Here is a 24721-nt window from a genome sequence, read left to right as displayed (position 1 = left end):
GATATAGGGATACAGTTGGACTCTCTCCTCAAAGAGGTCAAACTGACATTAGACCACATGAGATACTCCGGAAATGTGTGCTACTTAAAAAAGTGAAATGAGACTCCATGTTATTCCTTTGCCAAATCACCAAGAAACAGATTGAGTAAACAGATAGTATAGAAGTAATTTTAATGCAATTTAGGAAGATGGATTCTTAGAGGTACGGACCCCGTTTTGAGGGGCGCTAGCCCCTCCTATATACAGCTATAGTGTAGATCAGGGGTGGGCCACATGCGGCCCCCACCTTCACTTAATGTGGCCCTCAGGTTAATGTCAGAATACTGATATAGTATTGGTTTCAGCTGTTACAATTCCACAACATGCAAACATGACCCGCTTTATTACTTCAGTCTAAATTAGTAGCTCATTGCTCAACACAAGTATAAATAGAGGAATTTGAAATTACATAAAAATGTTAATTTTCAGGATTCCAATTCGAATATAGCAAAAATAGATCGGCTATTTTTTACTACGACAGTAATATATGGCCCTCTAGAGAGTGTGGAAATATAGTGGCTCTTTCCATCGTCAAAGTTGCCCAGCCCTGGTGTAGATTCTGTCCTAACACAAACATTAAATCCCATTGACAATTAATGGATAATTTACGTCATGTATCTGAGCAAATTGACCTGTCAGCCGACTGTCTGTCCCTCTAGAAAAAAAAATATATAAAAAAAATCAAAAAAAGAAAAGATGTATTTTGTTCTAAACATTTGCCAGCCTGAAACTATAAGTTGTTATAGCCTGTATGAATGTTCCTGTGCATATACAGAAAGTTTTTTTTTAATGTCATGATTACAAAATGTAAAAGTAAAGGTTATTATCCTGCATGAATCCTCGGTGTCTTTTCGGATTGAAGACATTTTATATAAGAATATATTTCACTACAAAATGAACAAGCAATTTCCCCATGCTTTTAACCCTCTTATGGCAACCCTAATTAACAGTGGATTGTGCCTTCTACCTGCACTATTCATATGTTTAATTCATTATTTTAATGCCAATAGAAAAATCTGTGACATACACACTATCTCATTCTAACACGGTAATCATATAGTATTAGACACCGAGTCCTGATGGTGGTGGTAACTTCACCATTATGCCAATTTTGACCGAATAGAGGGAATCTGGCGATGTCATTTCCTGTCCAACGGATCACAACATCCGCTAGCTTTCTTCACTGTGTTACACAGTCAGATGTCCGGGATGCTAAGCTATCATCGTTTATTTTAATAACCAAGTCAAATTAAGCTCTAATCAAGCCCCAAATATCGCATTTTACGCAGCGATGCACATAAAGAGAGCGTGCACGCGTGGATTTCGGACGGTTTTAGGTAGATTACATCGGCCATTAGCCAAACAAGCTAAAGGTTGCTACATTTTGCTGCATTAAGCCCCCGATTATAGGGAATGAAACGATTATGTCATTTACGTCAAGGGTAATGAGGGATTTTATTTAATTAATTACGTCAAATACGTCAATAGCCATAAGGGGGTTAACATGTATGAATCCTCATGTGAGATTTGAGATAAGATTCTAAAACAAAGCTTTTGTTACAAACTGTACAAGTAAAGGGTTTTTCCCCTGTATGAATCCTCATGTGAGATTTGAGATAAGATTCTAAAACAAAGCTTTTGTTACAAACTGTACAAACAAAGGGTTTTTCCCTATGAACCCGCCTCATGTGGCTTTTCAGATGTTTTACTTGTCTGCTACAAACTGTACAAGTAAAGGTTTTTCCCCCTGTATGCGTCTTCATGTGCGTTGTCAGACCTGCAATATAATTAAAGCTTTTACTACAAATTGTACAGGGAAAGGAGGGCTTTTTCTCCATATGAATACGCTTGTGGGTTGTAAGATTATAACTAAATGAAAAGCTTTTGCCACAGATTGAACAAGCAAAGGGCTTTTCCCCGGTATGAGTAGTCATGTGAGATTTCAGATAATCCTTAACTGCAAAGCTTTTGCTACAAACTGTACAAGTAAAGGGTTTTTCCCCTGTATGAATAATCTTGTGTTTTTTCAGATAAAAAATGTGTTTAAAGCCTTTACTACAAATGTTACAACGATAAGGCCTTACATGAATCTTCATGTGTGTCTTCAGATGTGCTTTAAAAATATAGCTTCTGCAACAAACCTCACAAACAAAAGGCCTTACCCCGTGAGTCTTCATGTGTTTCTGCAGATTTCTTTCATAAACAAAGCGTCTGTTACAAACCATACAATCAAAGCCTTCAGATTCAGAACCGTGTGAAGAGAGGAGCTGTTGGTCACCTGTGGTTGGTACCCAGTAGTGTGTGCAAGCTTCAGTTGAGGTGCTGGCTGGATACTGCTCCGCCTCTCCACTTTCATCATCTTCACTCTTCACTGCTAGTAATGTCAACGTTGACCCACCACCCTCCTCCTGTTCTTCTTTAATCTGTGGAGGTTCTAGGTTCACCTGGACCAGACTGCCACCCATCCTCTCCTGATGTTCATAGGAAACCTCCTCTTTGCATACAGGAAGGAATTGGAGACCTGGACAGAGGATGTCACATCACAGAGAGAAACTGTTTTCTGATTGGGTAGCATCAATTCTCCCAGTTACCAATTTGTTTTGTAATGAATGATAGGATTCATTTTGAGCAGACCCATGTGCCTTCTGCTACACTAAATAAAAAAATCCATGCTGTATTGATGTTGGTACCATTAGCAGAGATAACAGGCACACGATCAAAAAAACAATTCTTCTACATTCTCAAATTGTATGTATTGTATAGACGTCTATACTATAGACGTCTTGTAAATTAATAGACGTCTTGTAAATTAAGTAATGCAGATGATTAACAAAAATGTAACTCTTGAGAGCGTAAAATGAAACCAATTGGTGTGCGTTACTCACAGTCGAAGATGGGAACAGTGCAGGCAGCAATCCTCCAGGGGGCAGCAGAGTTCAGGTCCTGACTCAGCAGCTTCATACAACACACACACACACACACACACACACACACACACACACACACACACACACACACACACACACACACACACACACACACACACACACACACACACACACACACACACACACACACACACACACACACACACACACACACACACACACACACAGGTTGATGAGGTCAGATTAACATATGGAATGTCAGAACAGGTCAGCTCCATATATGGAGATCTAAGGGTGATAGCGGGGACATTCTCTTGAGTGTACAGGGTTTGATGAGGGCCAGGCCTTAATTTGCAGGCCTGTTGAGAACTCCAGCTTTCGCCGGCTGCCGTGCACTAATAACTTTGGGGCGGGCCCGTCTAGAGTTTGACTGGACAGGTATGGGAGACAGTCAAACATACCTGTCAAAAGGGAGACATGGAAGAGGAAGGATGGATGGGGAAAGATCAACATATGTGGGCTTCCATATGGGCTTAATTGCGACAGCAGATCACATTTACTATGACTATGATTATCAGATATCATCATAGTGATGTCACGAGACCTGGGCACCATATATGGGGGCTTTCCCATGTATGGGGGTTTTGGCACGATAGCACGATTCCATAGTGGACTATGGAAAACTAGAGCTAAACTTTTAAAAATTGTCTTCTAAATCATGACAACTTTCTGAAAAACCTCATGTTTCTGTCAGTGGTTCTCAACCTTTTTCATGTCAAGGACCCCCAAAAATTATTAAATTATTTGGTCGCGGACACCCATTTGAAAATATGTTGTTCCAGGGACCCCCCAAGAAGCAAAGATTTGAGTTAAAAACGTTCGCTCTGAAAGAATATCTATTCAAAGATTTGAGGCAGATTTTCACGATTTTTCGAAAATAGCAGATCTAACGCAGCACTCGGTGCCGCGCTATGAGCTTGTAGGGCTGCTATTTTTCAATAGCTAAAGTATAACATAATGCTTAAAACACCAAAAGGGGTTCCCGTACTGAATGGGTTAAACTAGAGCTAAAACTAGAAAAAGTGCCCTTCTGGGCACAGGTCTCCACCAGGAGGATAGGAGTGTGTGTGTGATGTTTGGCAAAATGTTTAGGAGCAATGTGTGTGTGTGTGTGTGTGTGTGTGTGTGTGTCGCGGCTTGGCCTGTTGTAGCGCCACCATGGGGCTGATTTGAAAACGGTCAAGTGGCATTTATTCGAAAGCATAGTGGGAATATGGATGCACAGTTTCACCACATTCGGACACTGTGTTGAGTAGTTGTGGCGATTTGTACAAAACGGGTACAAAGCGGGCTACTCCTGAAAGTTTAGAAGCCAATCGTAGCCAATGAGGGTGGATTATGAGAAATCAAACAAACCCGTCTTGATCACATGGCTATGGAGAGCATGTTTACCGATTTGCGTGAAATTTGGATAAAATCTGAAGGAGTATTATTAGAAAATGTGTCGGCCTCCTGGTGGCGCTATAAAGAGCAGATTTGAAAAATTCCAGGCAAAGGTTTTTCCTTGGCCTCTAGGGAGTTGGCATACAAAGTTATCCACAGATCCGTGCAGTTAGAGGTAAAAACACTTTTCGGCCAGTTATAGCGCCACCATGAGGCTGAGTTGAAAATGTCCATGTGGCATTTCTTCCTCGGCCTAGTGGGAATGTGCGTGCACAATTTCACGGAAATCACACGATGTGTTCATGATTTGCAGCATTTTGTTTGAAACTGAGCACTCCTGCGAACTTTGGAAGCCAATCTTAGCAAATCAGGATGGAGTCTGAGAAATCTGAAAGACCCGTTTCGTTGAATGGCTCTAGAGAGACTGTGTACCAATTTGCGTGATGTTTGGACAAAATCTGTAGGTGTACTGTCCAAAAACATGTTTTGCACAAAGCGGCCTCCTGGTGGCACTATAACAGGCCGTTCTGGGGCAGAGGTTCATCGTTGGCATCCAGGGAGTGTGTGTGCAAAATTTGGCATCGACCGGGTTAATGGTGCCGGAGATTAGCGGTTCACAGACGGACGGACACACGGACACACGGACGGACGGACAGAGTGCAAAACATACTCTCTCCCTGGTGGAGACAATGAGTGTGAAAGTTTACATTTCACATTAGTAGAAAAAGTAAGTTTTTTACTTAAGTAAAAGTATGAATACTGCAATGTAGCAATATGCTCTGTTACAAGTAAACGTCCAGAATTCAAAATGTACTTGAGTAAAAGTTGAAAACTGTTGAGAACAGTTTTCTACTACTTCTCAAGAAGTTGAGAACCCTAGTCTAGAGGAAACACGAGCGTAGACAGCTCGGGTTAATAGGTTCAACGGTATCCCCTACAGGGCAAGAAAAATATGTGAGACGCACTTGCCGTAAAAACCCTTAAATGTCTGACCCATAGATATTTAAAAACAAAAACACATACAGTAGCTGCCTCAGTGGAAGTTGCAGTTGGTTGTAGGAGCCGTGTGTGTGTCGACGAGAGGGCGGAACAATATTTACACTCTGGGGAGGAGGTGTGGAAGGACAAGGCACGCTACACCACGCTGCCACTCACGGTCACACAGCCAACTCAAGGTACGGCCACGGAGCCGACTTGGGGACCCAACGCAAGGACAACACAAGAGACGGTCACGGCCACACAGCCAACTCAAGGTACGGCCACGGAGCCGACTTGGGGACCCAACGCAAGGACAACACAAGAGACGGTCACGGCCACACAGCCAACTCAAGGTACGGCCACGGAGCCGACTTGGGGACCCAACACAAGGACAACACAAGAGACGGTCACGGCCACACAGCCAACTCAAGGTACGGCCACGGAGCCGACTTGGGGACCCAACGCAGCTCCTCCAAGGAAAACAAACAAATGATCGGAGCTGAACGTGAATCCCCCCCACCGCCCACCCCTTTTTTCCCTCACTGTATATGTTTCTTTTCCCTTTTTTACCTCCATTATGATGAATTCCTGTTCTGTTCTTTGTCTATATAGAAGTGTCTATTTGTACGTCTCTAAATGTTTTTGATGAATTGAACATGGTGGACCCTATTGGAAACAAGTGTAATGCTTAATTGGGTCGTCCACTCACAGTTAACAGCCTTTGTATTGAGTTTGTGCTTGAAATGTACTGTAATTCTGCAAACTGTTAATAAATATTTCAATCAATCAAACTCAAGTGACTACTGGCCAATCACAGCGCATCTTTTTGCGGCACTTGTCAGACCCGAACGTCCGCTCTGTGACACACACAGAAGCTTCTGTGAAGCACCAGAGCCGGAAGAGGCGTCTACCTTTCTGTGGTCTGACCCTGTCATTATGGGCATTTTCAAAAAGGAAGGACACTTACCTCTGTTCCGCTGGCATGAGCAGTCACTTCCCCGTCACTGTGGTCCTCCAGGCCACAGGGGGAGCTGCTATCTCCTCCGGTGAAGGCCTCCCAGCCAGTCTCTCTGGTCTCCACAGCCCCCCAATGCATCGCTGCAGCCCCCTCCACCTTCTCAATCAGGAGTTCACTCTCAGCCTGGTCCTCAGAATCTGCAGACTGAGAAGAGACACTTTAGCCCAGTGATTCCCAACCTGTGTGCCGCGGCACTTTAGTGTGCCGTTTGAAATGGCCAGGTGTGCCGTTTGATTTGAACAAAAGTAGCCTCGGAACCCAGACGTTTTTATTTCCAGGAAGAAAAGTAACCCCGACGGCCGACCCTCCCCCGATAGCAATAGATACTGGGCTACCTGCGGTTGTTGTTATCCTCACCAGCCTAACAACCCTCGGCCATAGAAATTCTAATGTATGGCTTTGTTTACATGAGGAGATCACCTACTCTCCTGGCACGTACTGTATAAAAATAAACACCGCTTGCCTCTGCGCATTCCAGCCTGCTTTTTGCTGTTGTCTTTTAAGCTGACCTACAAGCCCACACTGTGTTGCAAAAGCGGCAGTGATGGGCTTACAAATCGCCAGGGCGGAGCTACATACAGCTGAACTCATGTCGAGAAGTACGGCAGACGAGTGAGACGACACAAGAGAGAGAAGCTATGGAAACTTTAGGAAGTCTTTCTTGCCTGACTGCCGTGAACAAACATTGTTTGTGTGATTCACCGTGTCCAGATTGCGAGCAACACGGGCACACACACACACACAACACAGACTCTAGCATGCAGTGACGTCAGAAAGTGACTGTGTGTGTGCAAAGTGCACTGCATGCACTCAAACTTTATGGATCATGCGTGACGTGATGAAAGCAATTGTATTCACATTGGTAGGTCAGGAAATAAAATATATAAATATTACAAATATTTTTGTTAAATAAAACGTGCGTGTGTGTGTGTAAAAAGTATATATATATATATATATATATATATATATATATATAAATTATACCCCCCCCCCCCCCGTATATCTAGGTGTGCCCTGGGATTTTTTTGGCTATGAAAAGTGTGGTTGGGAAACACTGCTTTAGACATGGAATCAATGGAACCAGGACATTCAATATCATAGTGTCTTATCTATGCCAGCCAGCAGCAAATTGGTGCTGTGGGCACCAACACACGAGGACGTCCCACATATATAACACAAGACCCAGGAACGCAAAGCACCAACGAGCTGGCCAGATGTATGGAGAATTGGTGATAACACGAAGCTGTGATGGAGGACTGGTCTGAGGATGACCTAGAGAGCCGTCTTATCTGTACCATGTAATATCTGGGGATTGCTCTACTGCAGTACTTTTTTTGGACGGGAACCCCTTTTGGTGTTTTAAGCATTATCTTATACTTTAGCTATTGAAAAATCTACAAGCTCATAGCGCGGCACAGAGTGCCGTGCTACAAGCTTGTAGATCTGCAATTTTAGAAAAATCGTGAAAATGTGGCGCAAATCTTTGAATATATATCTTTCAGACTCAAATCTTTGCTTCTGGGGGGGGGGGGGGGCGGTCCCTGGAACAACATATTTTCAGATGGGGGTCGGTGGCCAAATACAGATAATTCTGGGGGTCCTTGACATGAAAAAGGTTGAGCACCACTGATATAGAAACATGAGGTTTTTCAGAATCGGCCTCAGTCCTAAATGGGTTAATGTAAGTGGTTGCAACTGCTCGGTTCAACTTTTATATTAAAAAAAAAAGTTTTCTCTATGATCTTAACTAACTAATTAGTTAGGTAAAAAAAAGAAGAATGAGACAAGTCAGGAGGTGATGTTAGTCCCATCGGCCACGTGCATATAATTAAGTATGATTAAGTATAATTGCCCAAGCTACACCAAGCGCTTGCGCGTAATACGGCCAATACGCGGATACGCCGCACATGCGCTTTGAAAAGCCTGGTGTAGCTCGGCCCTAGTCAATGGTAATTTGTATCGACCACCATCTCCTGCACCATCTAGGAGAGCAATTAAAATAATGTCCGTCTGACGGTATAACAGTATAATATCTATATAATGGAACTATGCATGTATACTTTATAGCAGGGGAAGACAACCATTGGAACTATGCATGTATACTTTATAGCAGGGGAAGACAACCATTGGAACTATGCATGTATACTTTATAGCAGGGGAAGACAACCATTGGAACTATGCATGTATACTTTATAGCAGGGGAAGGCAACCATTGGAACTATGCATGTATACTTTATAGCAGGGGAAGACAACCATTGGAACTATGCATGTATACTTTATAGCAGGGGAAGGCAACCATTGGAACTATGCATGTATACTTTATAGCAGGGGAAGGCAACCATTGGAACTATGCATGTATACTTTATAGCAGGGGAAGGCAACCATTGGAACTATGCATGTATACTTTATAGCAGGGGAAGGCAACCATTGGAACTATGCATGTATACTTTATAGCAGGGGAAGGCAACCATTGGAACTATGCATGTATACTTTATAGCAGGGGAAGACAACCATTGGAACTATGCATGTATACTTTATAGCAGGGGAAGGCAACCATTGGAACTATGCATGTATACTTTATAGCAGGGGAAGACAACCATTGGAACTATGCATGTATACTTTATAGCAGGGGAAGACAACCATTGGAACTATGCATGTATACTTTATAGCAGGGGAAGGCAACCATTGGAACTATGCATGTATACTTTATAGCAGGGGAAGACAACCATTGGAACTATGCATGTATACTTTATAGCAGGGGAAGGCAACCATTGGAACTATGCATGTATACTTTATAGCAGGGGAAGGCAACCATTGGAACTATGCATGTATACTTTATAGCAGGGGAAGGCAACCATTGGAACTATGCATGTATACTTTATAGCAGGGGAAGGCAACCATTGGAACTATGCATGTATACTTTATAGCAGGGGAAGACAACCATTGGAACTATGCATGTATACTTTATAGCAGGGGAAGGCAACCATTGGAACTATGCATGTATACTTTATAGCAGGGGAAGGCAACCATTGGAACTATGCATGTATACTTTATAGCAGGGGAAGGCAACCATTGGAACTATGCATGTATACTTTATAGCAGGGGAAGGCAACCATTGGCACAAAGGAGGGTGATCACTGGCTCAGTGTGAGACAGGATTTTTGATTTAAAATAAACTATTTAAAAATAATCAAATAAATGATGTCCCTCAAATTTGTAATTACATCCAAATTCTACATTCATTAAAACTCTGAACTCTGACTGGGGAGTGAGTCTGGTGGTTATTGCAAATGAATGGGTTATAGTCTAAAATGTCTAATGATCATTATAATAATGTGAAAGAAAATATTCGTGGAATATCAAAATATGTTTTTGTTGAGGTGTCGATTAAAATTAATGTTGACATAGTACACCGACTATCTAGAAAATAAAACCCCGGCACTTCATTTCATAAAGGTTGCAGACCTCTGCTTTATAGTGCTATATGTCTACATAAAATGCTATCTAAGTCTACATAAAATTGTTGGGGCAATAGGGCAAGTGCTACGGGCCATGATGGAGTCTGAAGAGGTGGGTTTTCAGACCACGGCGGAAGGTTGGGAGTGAGGCTGCAGTTCTGAGTACCAATTTCCAGTACTTTTACTTCTACTCAGAACCACTGACATATATAAACATAGGGGTTTTTTTCAGAAAACTGTCAGGCTTTAGAAGATATTTGTAGAATCAGGTTCCGCAGGTCTCAATGGGTTAATGGCACATCTGCGCTGTCTACGGCAGTGGTTCCTAAAGTGGGGTACGGGGACCCCCAGGGGTCCTTGAGGGAGTTCCAGGGGGTACCCAGCTAAATGACAGTTAGGAACCAAATGGACCCTTATGGGTCTGTAACTCAGAGAGTGTACAAATGGAAATCAAATGGACCCTAATGGGTCCATTCTGTTCCATTTGTACACTCATTGATTTTACAATATAAATGGGGGTCTCAGAGATAGAAATGCCATTAAATGGGGGTCCGTATATAGACTAATGCAGGGGTTCTCAACGTTTTTGGCCGGGGACCCCCGAAAATGCTTTGGCAACGTCTCGGGACCCCCGCCCCGCCCCCTCCCGACCCCCAATATAAATTGACTGCTACAATAACCTTAAACCATTTTGGTGTTTTAAGCATTGTTATAATTTAGCTATTTAAAAATAGCAGATCTACAAGCTCATAGCGCGCCACCGAGTGGCGCGCTACGAGCTTGTAGGTCTGCTATTTTTGAAAAATTGTGGAAAAAAAATAAAAATCTTTTTTTTTTTTTGGAAAATAATTTGGGGACCCCCCAAAATAATTTGGCGACCCCCCGAGGGGTCGCGACCCACGGGTTGAGGACCCCTGGACTAATGCATGTCAAACTGGGGGTCCTTGAAATTAAATGGGTAGTCGTAAAATAAATCTTCTCTTTTGGGGGTCCTTGGCATATCTCTTCAAATGGGGGTCCACGGGGCTAATTTGTCTTGACATGAAATAGTTTTGGAACCACTGGAGCGGCTATACTCAGAGTCCCTGGCGTATGACAGAATATCTAGGGGTTTTTAGGTTTTTTTCCCAGATCATTTTAATTCGTTTCTAGAGCGGATTTGCTTCAATTTTATTCAAAATCGTAGGTAGTTTTTTTTTGAGGGGCACTAGCCCCTCCTATACACAGGTTTAATGTTTGTCTTTAGTTCAATGTTTGCTTTGTAAACGCCATTAACAATGAAGGGAAAATGTATGTCATATTGTGCCTCATTACGTCATATTGTCTCTTTATTGTTAATGGCGTTTAATGTTTGTGTTGGCACCGTTTGTTTTACATCACCATTACATCACCTAATCAACATGAGTTAGACTTTAATATATTTAGTGCCCCTCACTTACAGCCTCCTATATACAGCTTTAATGTTCGTTTTTCAACGATGCTTGTTTAAGAAAACGCCAGACAAAGAGAAATCTAATGTTTGTTTTGAGGACTAAAACAAACATTAGCACCCGTTGCTTAAACAAACATTATGTTGTAATTGATGTTGTAAGATGATAAGAGCGCCCCTCACTTCACACAGGTGTGATTTTTTTATATACGTTCGGGTATTTGTCAGATTGTAAACGAGTGACGTCACGGACCGCAAGGTGCCATATGGTGGAGCCGACAGCTGGTGTAAAACTACAGTGAAATAAATAGATTAAAGCTCATAAATTGACAAAACCTAAAACTAAGGGCATTTTGCCTGTCATTTCAGTTTGTTTTTGTTAGTTATTGGGTTTTCTTTTGTTTTTTTTAAATACATTTTTATCCCACGATTTTGTAACCCATTTTTCACCCCTGTGTCAATTATCTAATGTGATTCCCGAGCGGGAATCGAACCCAGGACCTTCTAGCTGTGAGGCGACAGCACTACCAACTGTGCCACCGTGCCCCCATGTTTTTTCTTTTTTTTATGTTATTAATTTTTTGGTAATTTTTGGAATCGCGTTTTATTTTTTGGTTTTTTGTTTTGCTATTTTTGAATTGGATATGGGCATAAACGGGACAAGGACATAGACGGATACAACGGTTATAGCGGTATTGCATGACCAAGTGGGCATACGCTCCTGATTTCCAACTTGCATCGTTCCCAAGCAGATGGACCTAGTCATGGTAAATAGCTGGCAATAAGCTCCTCAGCTGGTCTGTCTTCCTCCTCTTTTGTCCAGCATTCACCTCAGAAAATGGAACGCCACCGCCGCAGAATCCATTGATTGTTACATCGCAGGTTTGCAGGTGTAAAGTGGGTGAAACTTTTTTTTGTGCAAGCTCCATCGTTCGTGTCGTTTCCAGAAAGAGCCATAAGGTCAAGGTGGTAAAACGTAGGTGTACTTTAGCAGCAGGTCTGTGCATGAGAGTGCAAAGAGAGTATCAACGCATTGTCAGGTTCCACAAGGAAAGGTCCAGTCTGTGGGCAACCTGGTGACAGGTGGTGGCCAGGGCCTTTCTCAATAGTCCTGTCTACCTGGTACTGGTAGCCAGGTAGACACAGGCCTGGTGGTCTCGGGAGGGAAGGCCCACATTGCATGTCTATATACCTCAAGATCTGCATTCTGCTCCTTAAAAAGGTATATTCAGTGATTTCACTTAATTGAAATATCACTTATTTTTTTATTTTTTTTAAGATAATCCTCCCTACCATAGAGTGTGCTGACCATATAAGGAGTTCCTCCCTGTCCCCAGTCAGCCCCTGGGGTCAAAAAACCCTAGTTTCAGTTTTGGTGGCGGGTGGCAAAGCCTTCATCCAATCAGGATGAGAGGGGCCTTCCTCCAATCATGATCGAGTGGGGGCACATGCTGTTGGCCTGTTGCACTTCCCCCCACTGTAGAGTGTGTGCATGTACACATTTTGTCACTGGGGCGGACTGGGTGGTTTTCTAAATCACTCAATGCTCCTTTAAGTAGTGCATTCTGGTCATCGAGGCATGCGATCTGATCCTCAAGATCTGCATTCTGCTCCTTAAGTAGTGCATTCTGGTCATCGAGGCATGCGATCTGATCCTCAAGATCTGTATTCTGGTCCTCAAGGTGTGCATTCTGCTTCTCAAGCAGTGCATTCTGGTTCTCAAAATCTGCATTCTGGTCGTTGAGGTCTGCATTCTGGCCGTCAAGGCGTGTAACCTGGTCCTCAAGATCTGCATTCTGGTTCTTAAGCTGTGCATTCTGGTCATCAAGGCATGTAACCTGGTCCTGGAGATCCGCATTCTGGCCATTGAGGCATGTAATATGGTCCTCAATATCTGCAATCTGGTTCTGAAGTAGTGCGTTCTGGTTGGTATTCTGGTACTTAAGGTCTCCATTCTGGACATTGAGGCGTACAATCTGATACTCAAGATCTGCATTCTGGCCATAGAGGCGTGCATTCTGGTCCTTAAGCTGTGCATTCTGGTCATCAAGGCGTGTAACCTGGTCCTGGAGATCCGCATTCTGGCCATTGAGGCATGTAACATGGTCCTCAAGATCTGCAATCTGGTTCTGAAGTAGTGCGTTCTGGTTGGTATTCTGGTACTTAAGGTCTCCATTCAGGACATTGAGGCGTACAATCTGATACTCAAGATCTGCATTCTGGCCATAGAGGCGTGCAATCTGGTCCTCAAGATCTGAATTATGCTCCTTAAGGGCTGCATTCTGGACATTGAGGCGTGCAATCTGATACTCAAGATCTGCATTCTGGCCGTCAAGGCGTGCATTCTGGTCCTTAAGCTGTGCATTCTGGTCATCAAGGCGTGTAACCTGGTCCTGGAGATCCGCATTCTGGCCATTGAGGCATGTAACATGGTCCTCAAGATCTGCAATCTGGTTCTGAAGTAGTGCGTTCTGGTTGGCAATGTCCAGAATGCATTCTGCATTCTGGACATTGGGGCGTGCAATCTGATACTCAAGATCTGCATTCTGGACCATGAGGCGTGCAATCTGGTTGCCAAGATCTGCATTCTGGTCCTGAAGATCTGCATTTTGGTCCTTAACTTGTGCATTCTGGTCATCAAGGCATTTTATCTGATCCTCAAGATCTGCATTCTGGTCCTTTAGTTGTGCATTCTGGTTCTCAAAATCTGCATTCTGGTCCTCAAGATCTGCATTCTGGTCCTCAAGATCTGCATTCTGGTGCTTAAGGGCTGCATCCTGGCCGTCAAGGCGTGCATTCTGGTCCTTAAGCTGTGCATTCTGGTCATCAAGGCGTGTAACCTGGTCCTCGAGATCTGCATTCTGGCCATTGAGGCATGTAACATGGTCCTCGAGATCTGCAATCCGGTTCTGAAGAAGTGCATTGTGGTCATAAAGGAGAGCATTCTGGTTCTTAAGTTGTGCATTCTGTTCATTGCACAACATAAGGACCAGCCTGCACATCTGGTCCTTGAGTTGTGAATGCTGGCCATTGAGTCGTGCGATCTGGTCCTCAAGATCTGCATTCTGGTCCTCAAGATCTGCATTCTGGTCCTTAAATTGTGCATTCTGGTCCTCAAGATCTGCATTCTGGTCCTTAAGTAGTGCGTTCTGGTCATCAAGGCATGTAATCTGGTCCTCGAGATCTGCATTCTGGTCCTTAAATTGTGCATTCTGGTTCTCAAAATCTGCATTCTGGTCGTTAAGATCTGCATTCTGGCCATTGAGGCATGCAATCTGGTTGCCAAGATCTGCATTCTGGTCCTGAAGATCTGCATTTTGGTCCTTAACTTGTGCATTCTGGTCATCAAGGCATTTTATCTGGTCCTCAAAATCTGCATTCTGGTCCTCAAGGTTTGCATTCTGTTCCTCAAGGTGTGCATTATGGTCCTTAAATTGTGCATTCTGGTCCTCAAAATCTGCATTCTGGTCCTTAAATTGTGCATTCTGGTTCTCAAAATCTGCATTCTGGTCGTTAAGATCTGCATTCTGGCCATTGAGGCATGCAATCTGGTTGCCAAGATCTGCATTCTGGTCCTGAAGATCTGCATTTTGGTCCTTAACTTGTGCATTCTGGTCATCAAGGCATTGTATCTGGTCCTCGAAATCTGCATTCTGGTCCTTGAGGTATGCAATCTGGGCATCGAGGCATGCATTCTGGTCCTCAAGGTTTGCATTCTGTTCCTCAAGGTGTGCATTCTGGTCCTTAAGGACTGCATTCTGGTCCTCAAGATCTGCAATCTGGTCATCAAGGTTTGCATTCTGTTCCTCAAGGTGTGCATTCTGTTCCTCAAGATTAATCTGGTCCTCGAAATCTGCATTCTTGTCATTGAGGTCTGCATTCTGGCCCTCAAGGTCTGCAATCTTTGAATGTAGGGTTGTGGTGGCTATACCCATGGCCACAGTAGTGGGAATGTACTCCCTCTGTTCATCCCCTCTCACGTCTCCTAAAGTCGCAATGTCCAAATGGTCATAGGAGGAGGGTTCAGCAGGTGATGGCTTCTGTAGCTCTGGCTCCATCACTGGAGCGCTAGTGGTCTCTGGGAGGTCTGTCCCACCATGTTCCAGTGCATTCTCTGAGCCCAGAGTCTCAACATCCCACCCCTCCTCCGCATTTACCATTGTCCATCCACAGAATGGCTCTGTATCACTCGATGACATCATCTGTCCTTTTTTTCCGCTAGCAGGCGAGGAACGAGCGACTTCAAAGAGACTCAACTTGTCAACTATATTGACTAGAAAGGAACTTTGCCACAGAAAAGCAGGTTAAATGCTCTGAGAGGGTTATGGAGACAGCTCTGCTTATATATTGTTGTAGGTGACTGTGATGGAATGTAGCATCACTCCTTGTCACTTTGATGTCACTCGCTGACTCATTGGCGATAGTTACTGTAATCAGTAATCGCTCAGCTCCATATATGGGCACAAAAAGGGCCAGGTCCATTATATGGCCATATGACATGGTGGATCTCGATGTATGCCCATGAAAGGGACAAGGACATATCTCCATATACTGTATAGTGGTTCCCAAAGTGGGGTCCGGGTACCCCTACGGGTCCGTGAGAGTTCCAGGGGGTCCCCAGCTAAATGATAATTAGGAACCAAATGGACTCTTATGGGTCTGTAACTCAGAGAGTGTACAAATGGAACCAAATGGACCGGTTAGGGTTTATTTGGTTCTCATGGTTCTCAGAGTTAATTGTACAATATACATTGGGGTTTCCAGAGATAGAAATGCCATTAAATGGCCCAATTCAGCTCAAACCTGGGGTCCTTGAAATTAAACTGCATGGTTGAGAATCACTGCTAGAGCCATACAAATCTTATTTTATGGGGGTTTCCTTGGCATATATTTTCTAATGGGGTTCCACTCCACACAGAGTGTCAATTTGGGGGTCCTTGACATGAAGAGGTTTGGGAACCACTGCTGTATAGCCTGGAAACCAGACAAATTTGTCATTGCAAAAAAAAAAAATCGATTCCCCGGACGGGCAGGACTAATCTGGGTTGGGAAGTGATTAAACATCACTCACCCAACACCGCTGAAGTTAAGTGCCCTTGAGCAAGGCACTGAACCCCAGTGGAGCTGCTTAGTGGCCAACAGTAAAAGACTGTGGTTGTACTGGTCAGCTCCCAGGTTTTAATGTGTGTCTGTCTGTGTGTTACTATGTGCAGGGCGTTGCTGAAAAAGAGCACTTGTGCTCAGCTACTACCCTGGGTAAATAAATTAAAAAAGTCAATGAAGGTGATCACTGCCGTTATCCTCCTCAGTGCCAGTATCTGCCCGACTGTTGTTCGTTCTGGGCGGAAAAGACGTTCTGTGAGTTTCTCATTAGAGGGTCTAAGATTGGTCTAAGACGGTTGAGGATCATCCTGTTAGCGGTCTTGGCGACTTGTGAGCTCAGGCTGATGCCACGGTAGTTGTCCGTCTTGGCGAGGTCACCTGCCTTTGGTACTGGAACGATGTTCATTGTGCACCATAGCTCCGGCTTCTCTCCAGACGTGTGTGCTTTGTCGATGAAATCTAGCACCATGTCGTCTATGGGCACGTATTTCAGAACCTCTGGTGTCGATCCATCCTCCCCACAGCTCTTGCCGCACTTGATCGTAGCCTTGGCCTTCTGGTACTCATCCAGGGTGAATGGTCCATCTGGAATGGGAAGGTCAGATCGGATCATCCTCATCCTCGGTTGCAGGCGGGTTACCTAGGAGTGTTTTGAAGTGCTGGTACCATGCTTCAGAAACCCGTTCCTCTGCATTGTCTCCCCGGATCTTGGAAGTCTGAGAGGAGTTTCTGCCAGAGATGGCATTGATCAGCTCATGCCATGCTTCCGGTTAACATGAGCCTCCTCGATCGCCTTGATCTTCTGAGTCAGCTTCTGTTGTTCCAGTGTCTGCACAAGAATGCTACGAATGGCACTAGGTGTCACATGGACGGACCGCATCAGAAATGTGGACCTCTATGGGGACCTACCACGGGTCACGGACAAAGTCAGAGAGAGAAGGAAGGAGGGGAAAGAAGCGTACCACCTAAGTAGACGTGCTGCGGCGTGATAGCTTGGCTAACAACACTGCAGAGCTCAAGAACCTGATGTTGGATAGGAAATTGTGGAGGGCAGTGATCCAGGAATCCCGAGTTGGTGTTGGCTAGACCTCACTCTCGCAGCATCTATCTATCTATCTATCTATCTATCTACAGTATCTACCTACCTACCTACCTATCTATAAATGCAGTTGCACCACATCTCTGTATGTCTGTCTGTTTGTACGTCTGTAATCAACGTAACTCGAGAACCGACTTCAAATTTTACAGTTCGACATGCGTGTTCCACACCCCTACAGGGAGTGCAGTGCCGGGTGTCGAGTCGGTCGGACCCACGGTTGTCCAGAACCGTCACAAAAGGCCTCTGCCGGGCTCTGGACAGGGCCCCTGTCCAGGGTCCATATATGGAGCTGGCCTGTTCTGAAATTACAACACTCCATATTTGGGCATGCCTGACATCACAACACTCCATATTTGGGCAAGCCTGACGGAACTCCATATATAGGAATAAAATGGGCACAGGAGACAGATAAAGACATCTCCATATATGGGCATAAAGAGACAGATGGTTGGAACGGGTATTCTGACACAACGTCTCTATAAATGCACCAAGTCTCTCTGTGTGCACGTGTGTGTGTACGTCTGTAATCCACGTAACTCGATAACCGTTCGCCCCAACGACTTAGTCGACTTTACCGATTTTAGTCGACTAAACCTACAGTTGATTTAGTCGATTAAAATGTATTTTGGCAGACCTTGATGCCGTCGTAATGACTGTTATTACACTTGCTGAAAATCTGCATGCAACCAAGTGTAAAATGACTTATAGTGGATCTCTTGTCCACTAGTCCCTTCCTAACGTTTTAGTCTAGTTTGTATTCGTTGACAAAATTGTCAACACATTTAGTCTTATTTTTTGTCATCATAGCTTAGTTTTCATTTAGTTTCCATTTGGTTTTCGTCAGTGGAAAAAGGTAGTCGACGAACATTTTTCGTCTTAGTTTTAGTCGACGAAAACAACACTGATTCTGGCCAAGCCAGGCTACTCCATATCAGTCAGATCGGTGTTGCCACATAGGCGTGGCTCCAGAGGTGAGGGTCGCGGAGTGGCCCAAACTTCTAGTCATTCTACATGCTCTAATTGTGTAGACTTTAAGCAAATTAAGATGTTTAACAATAATTTAAACCAAATGGATCCGTATAAGGGTCCATTTGGTTTCATTTTACATTAAAGATCTAAATAATAATATACTGCACACGCCACCAGTTCTCACTCCAAGGTTTTCTGAAAAGTTAGCAGCCCTGATGCTGTAGCCGCATTTTGCAACACTAGATTTTGTTTTATAGTGGGTTGAATCTAGAGTTGCAATACCCTCCATTGAAAACCCATTGATCCAAATCAAATTTCCGATATGCTTGTATTAAACAACCTTAAACTCACCAACATTGTGTTTGTGAGTGTTTGTTTCATAAAAATCCACCTTAGACATGTTATGAGCTACTTTTTGCTAAGAAATTCAGTGCCATTATATATTTTTTTAAGTGTTGGAGTTTGGAAGCACTCGTTTTTATTAACGGGTCTGCTGCTGCCTCCTGCATTAATTAGAAGCAGGTGATACACAGGGTCGTTCAGTGACTTTGACGAGCGCTTCCAAACTCTTACACAATAGAAAAAGAATCACCTGCACATAATTTCTTGACAGAAAGTAGCTCAGAACATGTCTACGGTGGATTTGTATGAAAGATTGAATCGATAATTCAAGCTTGCTCTACAGCTGTTGGTGAGTTTAATGATTGTTTAATATATTAACCCATTAAGAACTGAGGACGTTTCTACAAATGCCTTCTAAATCCAGTTTTCTGAAAAACCCTACGTTTCTATGTCAGTGGTCCATTTTGGCCCATTTTGGGCGGGAACCCCCTTTTGTGTTTTAACCATTATGTTACGCTTTAGCTATTGAAAAATAGCAGATCTACAAGCTTGTAGGTATGCTATTCCTGAAAAATCGTGAAAATGTCGTGCAAATCTTTGAATATATATTCTTTCAGAGTGAACGTTTTTAACTCAAGTCTTTGCTTCTGGGGAGTCCCTGGAACTACATATTTTCAGATGGGGGTCGGAGGCCAATTACATATATTTTTGGGGGTCCTTGACATGAAAATGTTTGAGAACGACTGACATAGAATCATGGGGTTTTTCAAGAAAACTGTCAGGATTTAGAAGGCATTTGTAGAATCGTCCTCAGGTCTAAATGGGTTAAAGTCCCTGTGCTCCAGGATGGCTCTGTGGACTTGCAGCTCACTTTCCCTCAAAAAAAAATTCTGAAAAACCCATGTTTTTATGTCAGTGGTGCTCAACCTTTTTCATGTCAAGGACCCCCAGAATTATCTCTATTGGGCCACGGACCCAAAACTCAAAATATGTAGTTCCAGGGACCCCCCCCAGAAGCCAATATTGTAATTAAAAATGTTCGCTCTGAAATATATATTCAAAGATTTGTGCCACATTTTCACGATTTAAAAAAAATAGCAGACCTACAAGCTCGTAGCGCGCCGAGTGGCGCGCTATGAGCTTGTATATCTGCTATTTTTCAATAGCTAAAGTATAACATAATGCTTAAAACACCAAAGGGGGTTCCCGCCCAAAATGGGTTAAGTGCAGTTTCTGTCTGTAATACAACATGCCCACGGTCAACAGCACTGGAATGAATTGTTTTTAACCCATTTTGACCTGGGAACAATTCTACAAAATTGTCTTCTAAATCCTGACAGTTTTCTGAAAAACCCATGTTTCTACATCAGTCGTTCTCAAACAAGGACCCCCAAGATTATATGTAATTGGCCGTGGACCCCCATCTGAAAATATGTTGTTCCAGGGGACCCCCCCAGAAGCAAAACCTTCACTCAAAGATTTGTGCCACATTTTCACGATTAAAAAATAATAGCAGAACTACAAGCTTGTAGTGCGGCACTCGGTGCCGCGCTATGAGTTGCGCGAACAGGCGCGGTGCGACCTGGCGCAGTACAAACGGGACGAACCGAAACTAATATTATATATATGGCGAGCTCACACCGACCGACTCATTGGAGGCAATGTAGGGTTCAGTGTCTTGCCCAAGGACACTTCCACATGTGGACAGGACAGGAGGAGCCGGGATTCGAACCGCCGAACCACAGATCATTGGACGACCTGCTCTACCTCCTGAGCCACAGCTGCCCTAGTACAGGGGTTCTCAACGTTTTTGGCCGGGGACCCCCAGAAATGCTTTGGCCGTGTCTCGTGACCCCCGCCCCCCTCCCCACCCCACCCCCAATACAAATTGACCGCTACAATAACCATAATAATAGTGAAAATACATCAAGAATAAATACTGAAACCAGATATAATCATTAAGGAAAGTTTATGCATGTGTACTATGTAAACCCTTCATTTCTCTTTTCCAGCCATTCATTAATTTTTTTGGGGACCCCCCAAAATAATTTGGCGACCCCCCGGGGGGTCGTGACCCACGGGTTGAGGACCCCTGCCCTAGTACATCATCTTAGCTGATTTACTTCACGTCTGTGGTATGCCTACTACAACCAGTGTTGTTTTTGGCAGAAAATTTAGATTTTAGTTTTAGTCATAGTCTCTTGAATAGTTTACATTTAGTCACATTTTAGTCACCTGGAATGTTTTAGTGCTAGTCTAGTTTTAGTCGACTAAATATCATAAGATTTTAGTCTACTAAAACTACAGGTGATTTAGTCGAACAAACTGTGTTTTGGTGGGCCTTGATGTTTTTTTTCACTTGCTGAAAATAGCCGATCTACAAGCTCACAACGTGTTGCAGCGTGACGTGTTGTGGGCTTGTAGATAGTCTATTTTCAGGATGCAACTAATTGTAAAATGATTGATACTGGATCTCTTGTCCATTAGTACCTTCCTAACATTTTAGTCTAGTTTTTATTTGTTGACGAAATTGTCAGTATAATTAGTCTTATAGTGAGCATAGCTTAGTTCTCATTTAATTTTCCTCAGTGAAAAAAGGTAGTCGACGAACATTTTTCGTCTTGGTTTTAGTCGACGAAAACAACACTGACCACAACTTACCTCTGTCACAATGTGTCGAGGGGGGGGCATGCCTGCTCTTTCTGATGTGCGAGTTGCGGGGAGACCTCTTCTAGGTCTTCTTCTTCTCAACTTCCTCTGCGTCTTCGGCGGAGACTCTCGCCGTCTTTTTTCCGTCACGCCAACGTCTGAATCCGTCTCTTCTGAACGCCTCCACTCTTGGATGGTCAGCATGGATTGTTCTATTTCCTTAATGGACCGGACACACTTACTGCAAACTCGACACGATTTGTTCTCCGTTCGTTCCAACGTCACGCCGACTGCATCCAGACGTTGAAATACGTTGGAATCTCCCCGTTGCCATATCAGAGTGGTGTTACGCACCATCACTGCGCCATTATATCTAAGGTTGTCTTTGCAAAGACGGCAGATATAGTTAACGTCCCACATGGTTACAACTTGTTTTAGCGCGGTCTTTCCACGGGGTCTTTGGGTCTTTCAACTTGTTTTAGCGCGGTCTTTCCACTGGGTCTTTGGGTCTTTCAACTTGTTTTAGCGCGGTCTTTCCACAGGGTCTTTGGGTCTTTCAACTGAGGAGCAGAGTGGCGCGCTGTAATGACGTCAGATTTGTGATGTACGCTGATTGGCTAGATGGGTCTGCCTGTCAAGGCAACTACTTACGCCCACTTTTCAAGCTGCCAATGGGGTCCGACTCCAGATTGATATGTGGGGAGGAATCTTCAGTGAATCCCCGCTAGGAGTCTGGCCCATAGGTCTGGCCCCCGCCAGGCTATAGAGCACCCAAGTCCTGACGTCGATCACTCGCTCATCCCCTGGTTCTGCCTGGTTCACGGAAGTAATGTCTCTATGGAGAAAAACATGGGTTCATCTTAAAATGGTTTCATATAAGCATTGTGGTCCAAAAATAAACAAGCTGTCTCTGCGTTATTGTCAGGGAGGTGTCTCTGTATCGTTTACAACAGTCAGTCACTCATCTATGTTACAGTCTGTCTCTCAGTCAGTTGATTCTTGAAACGGCCGGGATGACATGTTTATTTTTCAAACAGTTATTATATGAGGCAAACTAAAATCCCCCTATGGGGATTACAATGCAAATAATAAGTACATGAACCCATGGACTTATAGCGCCCTCTACCGATATTGACGTCAGACTTCGGTGCCAGTATTGTTTTGTCGACTAAAACTAAGACGAAAAATGTCCGTCGACTACCTTTTTTCGCTGACTAAAACTAAATGGAAACTAAGCCATGATGACAAACAAATATCGACAATTTCGTCAACAAATAAAAACTAGACTAAAATGTTAGGGACTAGTGGACAAGAGATCCAGTATAAGTTGTGAGCTTGTAGATCGGCTATTTTCAGCAAGTGTAAAATCAGTCATTAAAACGGCATCAAGGCCTGCCAAACTACATTTTAGTCGACTAAATCAACTGTAGATTTAGTCGACTAAAGTCGTATTATATTTAGTCGACTAAAACTAGACTAAACACATTCCAGGTGACTAAAATGTGAAGAGACTGACTAAAACTAAAATCTAAATTTGCTGCCAAAAACCACACTGCAGTACATTAACTCTTCGGTTAATTAACGTGACTATTCACCTATAGCAGCACTTGGTTCCCAAACTTTTTCATGTCAAGGACCCCCAAATTGACACTAATTAGCCCCACGGACCCCCATTTGAAGAGATGTATGCCAGGGAGTCGGGACTCCCATAAGAGAAGATGTTTACGGCTCTAGCAGTGATTCTCAACCCGTTTAATTTCAAGGACCCCCAGTTTGACATGCATTAGTCTACGGACCACCCATGTAATGGAATTTATATCTCTGGTACCCCCACAATAATTTATATTGTAAAAATATGTAAAAAATTTCGTATAAAGGCCACACAGGCCGAAACGCGTTCGTTATCAACTCTCGTCAGAGGTAATTAGAATAAAAATGTGAAAAGGACATGCAATGAGTGCTGGCATTTTCTTCATTTCAACCTGTATATTCGAGCTGCACCGTAAGGATTTTGTTCTAACCTGGAGTGTTGCGGGTTGTCTGCTTCGGCAGTACTTTCTTAAAAAGAGCGTGTACAAATGGAACCAGGTCCATTTGGTTCCATTTGTACAATCTGAGTTACAGACACATAAGGGTCCATTTGGTTACTAACTATCATGTAGCATGGGGACCCCCTGGAACTCCCTCAAGGACCCATGGAGGTCCCCGGAACACACTTTGGAAACTACTGACGTATCATTATACTCTTTTACTCGTTTTCTATTATTTTTGATGAATTGAACATGGTGGACCCGGTTGTAAACAAGTGTAATGCTTAATTGGGTCGTCCACTCAGTTAACAGCCTTTGTATTGAGTTTGTGCTTGAAATGTACTGTAATTCTGCAAACTGTTAATACAATTTTCAATCAATCAATCAAACTCTCATAGCCACGTGTAGCTACAGTTTAGCTACAGCATGACAACAAACATTGACAGTCAATAATGGGCTATCCACATCATTTCCGTTAGCACAGTGGTTCCCAAAGTGGGGTCCGGGGACCCCCAGGGCTACCTGAGGGAGTTCCAGGGGGTCCCCACTCCCAGCTAAACGATCGTTTGGAACCAAATGGACCCTTATGGGTCTGTAACTCAGAGAGTGTACAAATGGAACCAAATGGACCCGTTTAACGGGTCCATTTGGTTCCATTTGTACACTCTTGAGTTAAATTAACATTCATTTTACAATATAGGCTACATTGGGGGTCCTAGAGATAGAAATGGGGGGGGGGGCAACTGGGGGTCCTTGAATTGAAAATGGTTGAGAATCACTGGTAGAGTCGTAAAAATCTTCTATCATGGGGGGAGGGGGTCCTTGGCGTATATTTTCAAATGGGGGCTAATGAGTGTCGATTTGGGGGTCCTTGACATGGACAAGTTTGGAAACCACTGCGTTAGCACACAACACAACACGTCTGTCATCTCACAATAGATTAGACTGCATTATGGTACAAATCAATAATAAAATCACGACAATGACAATACATTCCCCACACTTAATTATCCTAATTAAGCTACAACACTGTACCTGAAAGGAGGAGTTTGTAGACACGACACACACAGAACTGCTGCTTTGTTTGGCCTGTAATAAACACTACTTTGACTACAGTCACTACCCAGCATGCAACACTGATACTACCGAGACCTCACTAGTCGCTCTTAGGCTCAATCAAACGAGAATGATAAAATGATTAGACTATTTTAAACAGTTTAGGATTTGGAATGTTAGGGTCAGTGTTGAAAAAACAAAAATAAAAAAACAAAATTGT

General features: G+C 43.5%; 1 protein-coding gene across 1 annotated transcript; it reads right to left on the bottom strand.

Annotated features, from left to right (window-relative positions):
• Positions 1 to 157: 157 nt before the first annotated feature.
• LOC306934183 (uncharacterized protein) lies at positions 158 to 24593 on the bottom strand. Its single transcript, XM_079516709.1, has 6 exons — positions 24481 to 24593; positions 21428 to 22250; positions 6316 to 6510; positions 2925 to 2994; positions 2318 to 2560; positions 158 to 1816 (listed from the first exon to the last, which is right to left on the bottom strand). The coding sequence occupies exons 2-6, from the start codon at positions 21833 to 21835 to the stop codon at positions 1539 to 1541; spliced, it is 1194 nt and encodes a 397-aa protein (XP_079372835.1). The 5' UTR covers positions 21836 to 22250; positions 24481 to 24593; the 3' UTR covers positions 158 to 1538.
• Between the last annotated feature and the right edge of the window lie 128 nt (positions 24594 to 24721).

This window comes from Electrona antarctica (genome assembly GCF_951216825.1).
Source record: "Electrona antarctica genome assembly, chromosome: 12".
In the NCBI taxonomy this organism is placed as follows: Eukaryota; Metazoa; Chordata; class Actinopteri; order Myctophiformes; family Myctophidae; genus Electrona; species Electrona antarctica.
This window is presented reverse-complemented; position numbering and strand designations above follow the sequence as displayed.

Excerpts from the sequence above, each read along its gene's own strand:
- LOC306934183 (XM_079516709.1), bottom strand. The coding sequence starts at position 21,835 with ATGTGGGACGTTAACTATATCTGCCGTCTTTGCAAAGACAACCTTAGA. Across the intron at positions 6,511-21,427 it reads CTCGACACATTGTGACAGAG|TCTGCAGATTCTGAGGACCA; the intron begins GTAAGTTGTGGT and ends GTCTCTTCTCAG. Across the intron at positions 2,561-2,924 it reads CACTGTTCCCATCTTCGACT|GTCTCCAATTCCTTCCTGTA; the intron begins GTGAGTAACGCA and ends TCCTCTGTCCAG.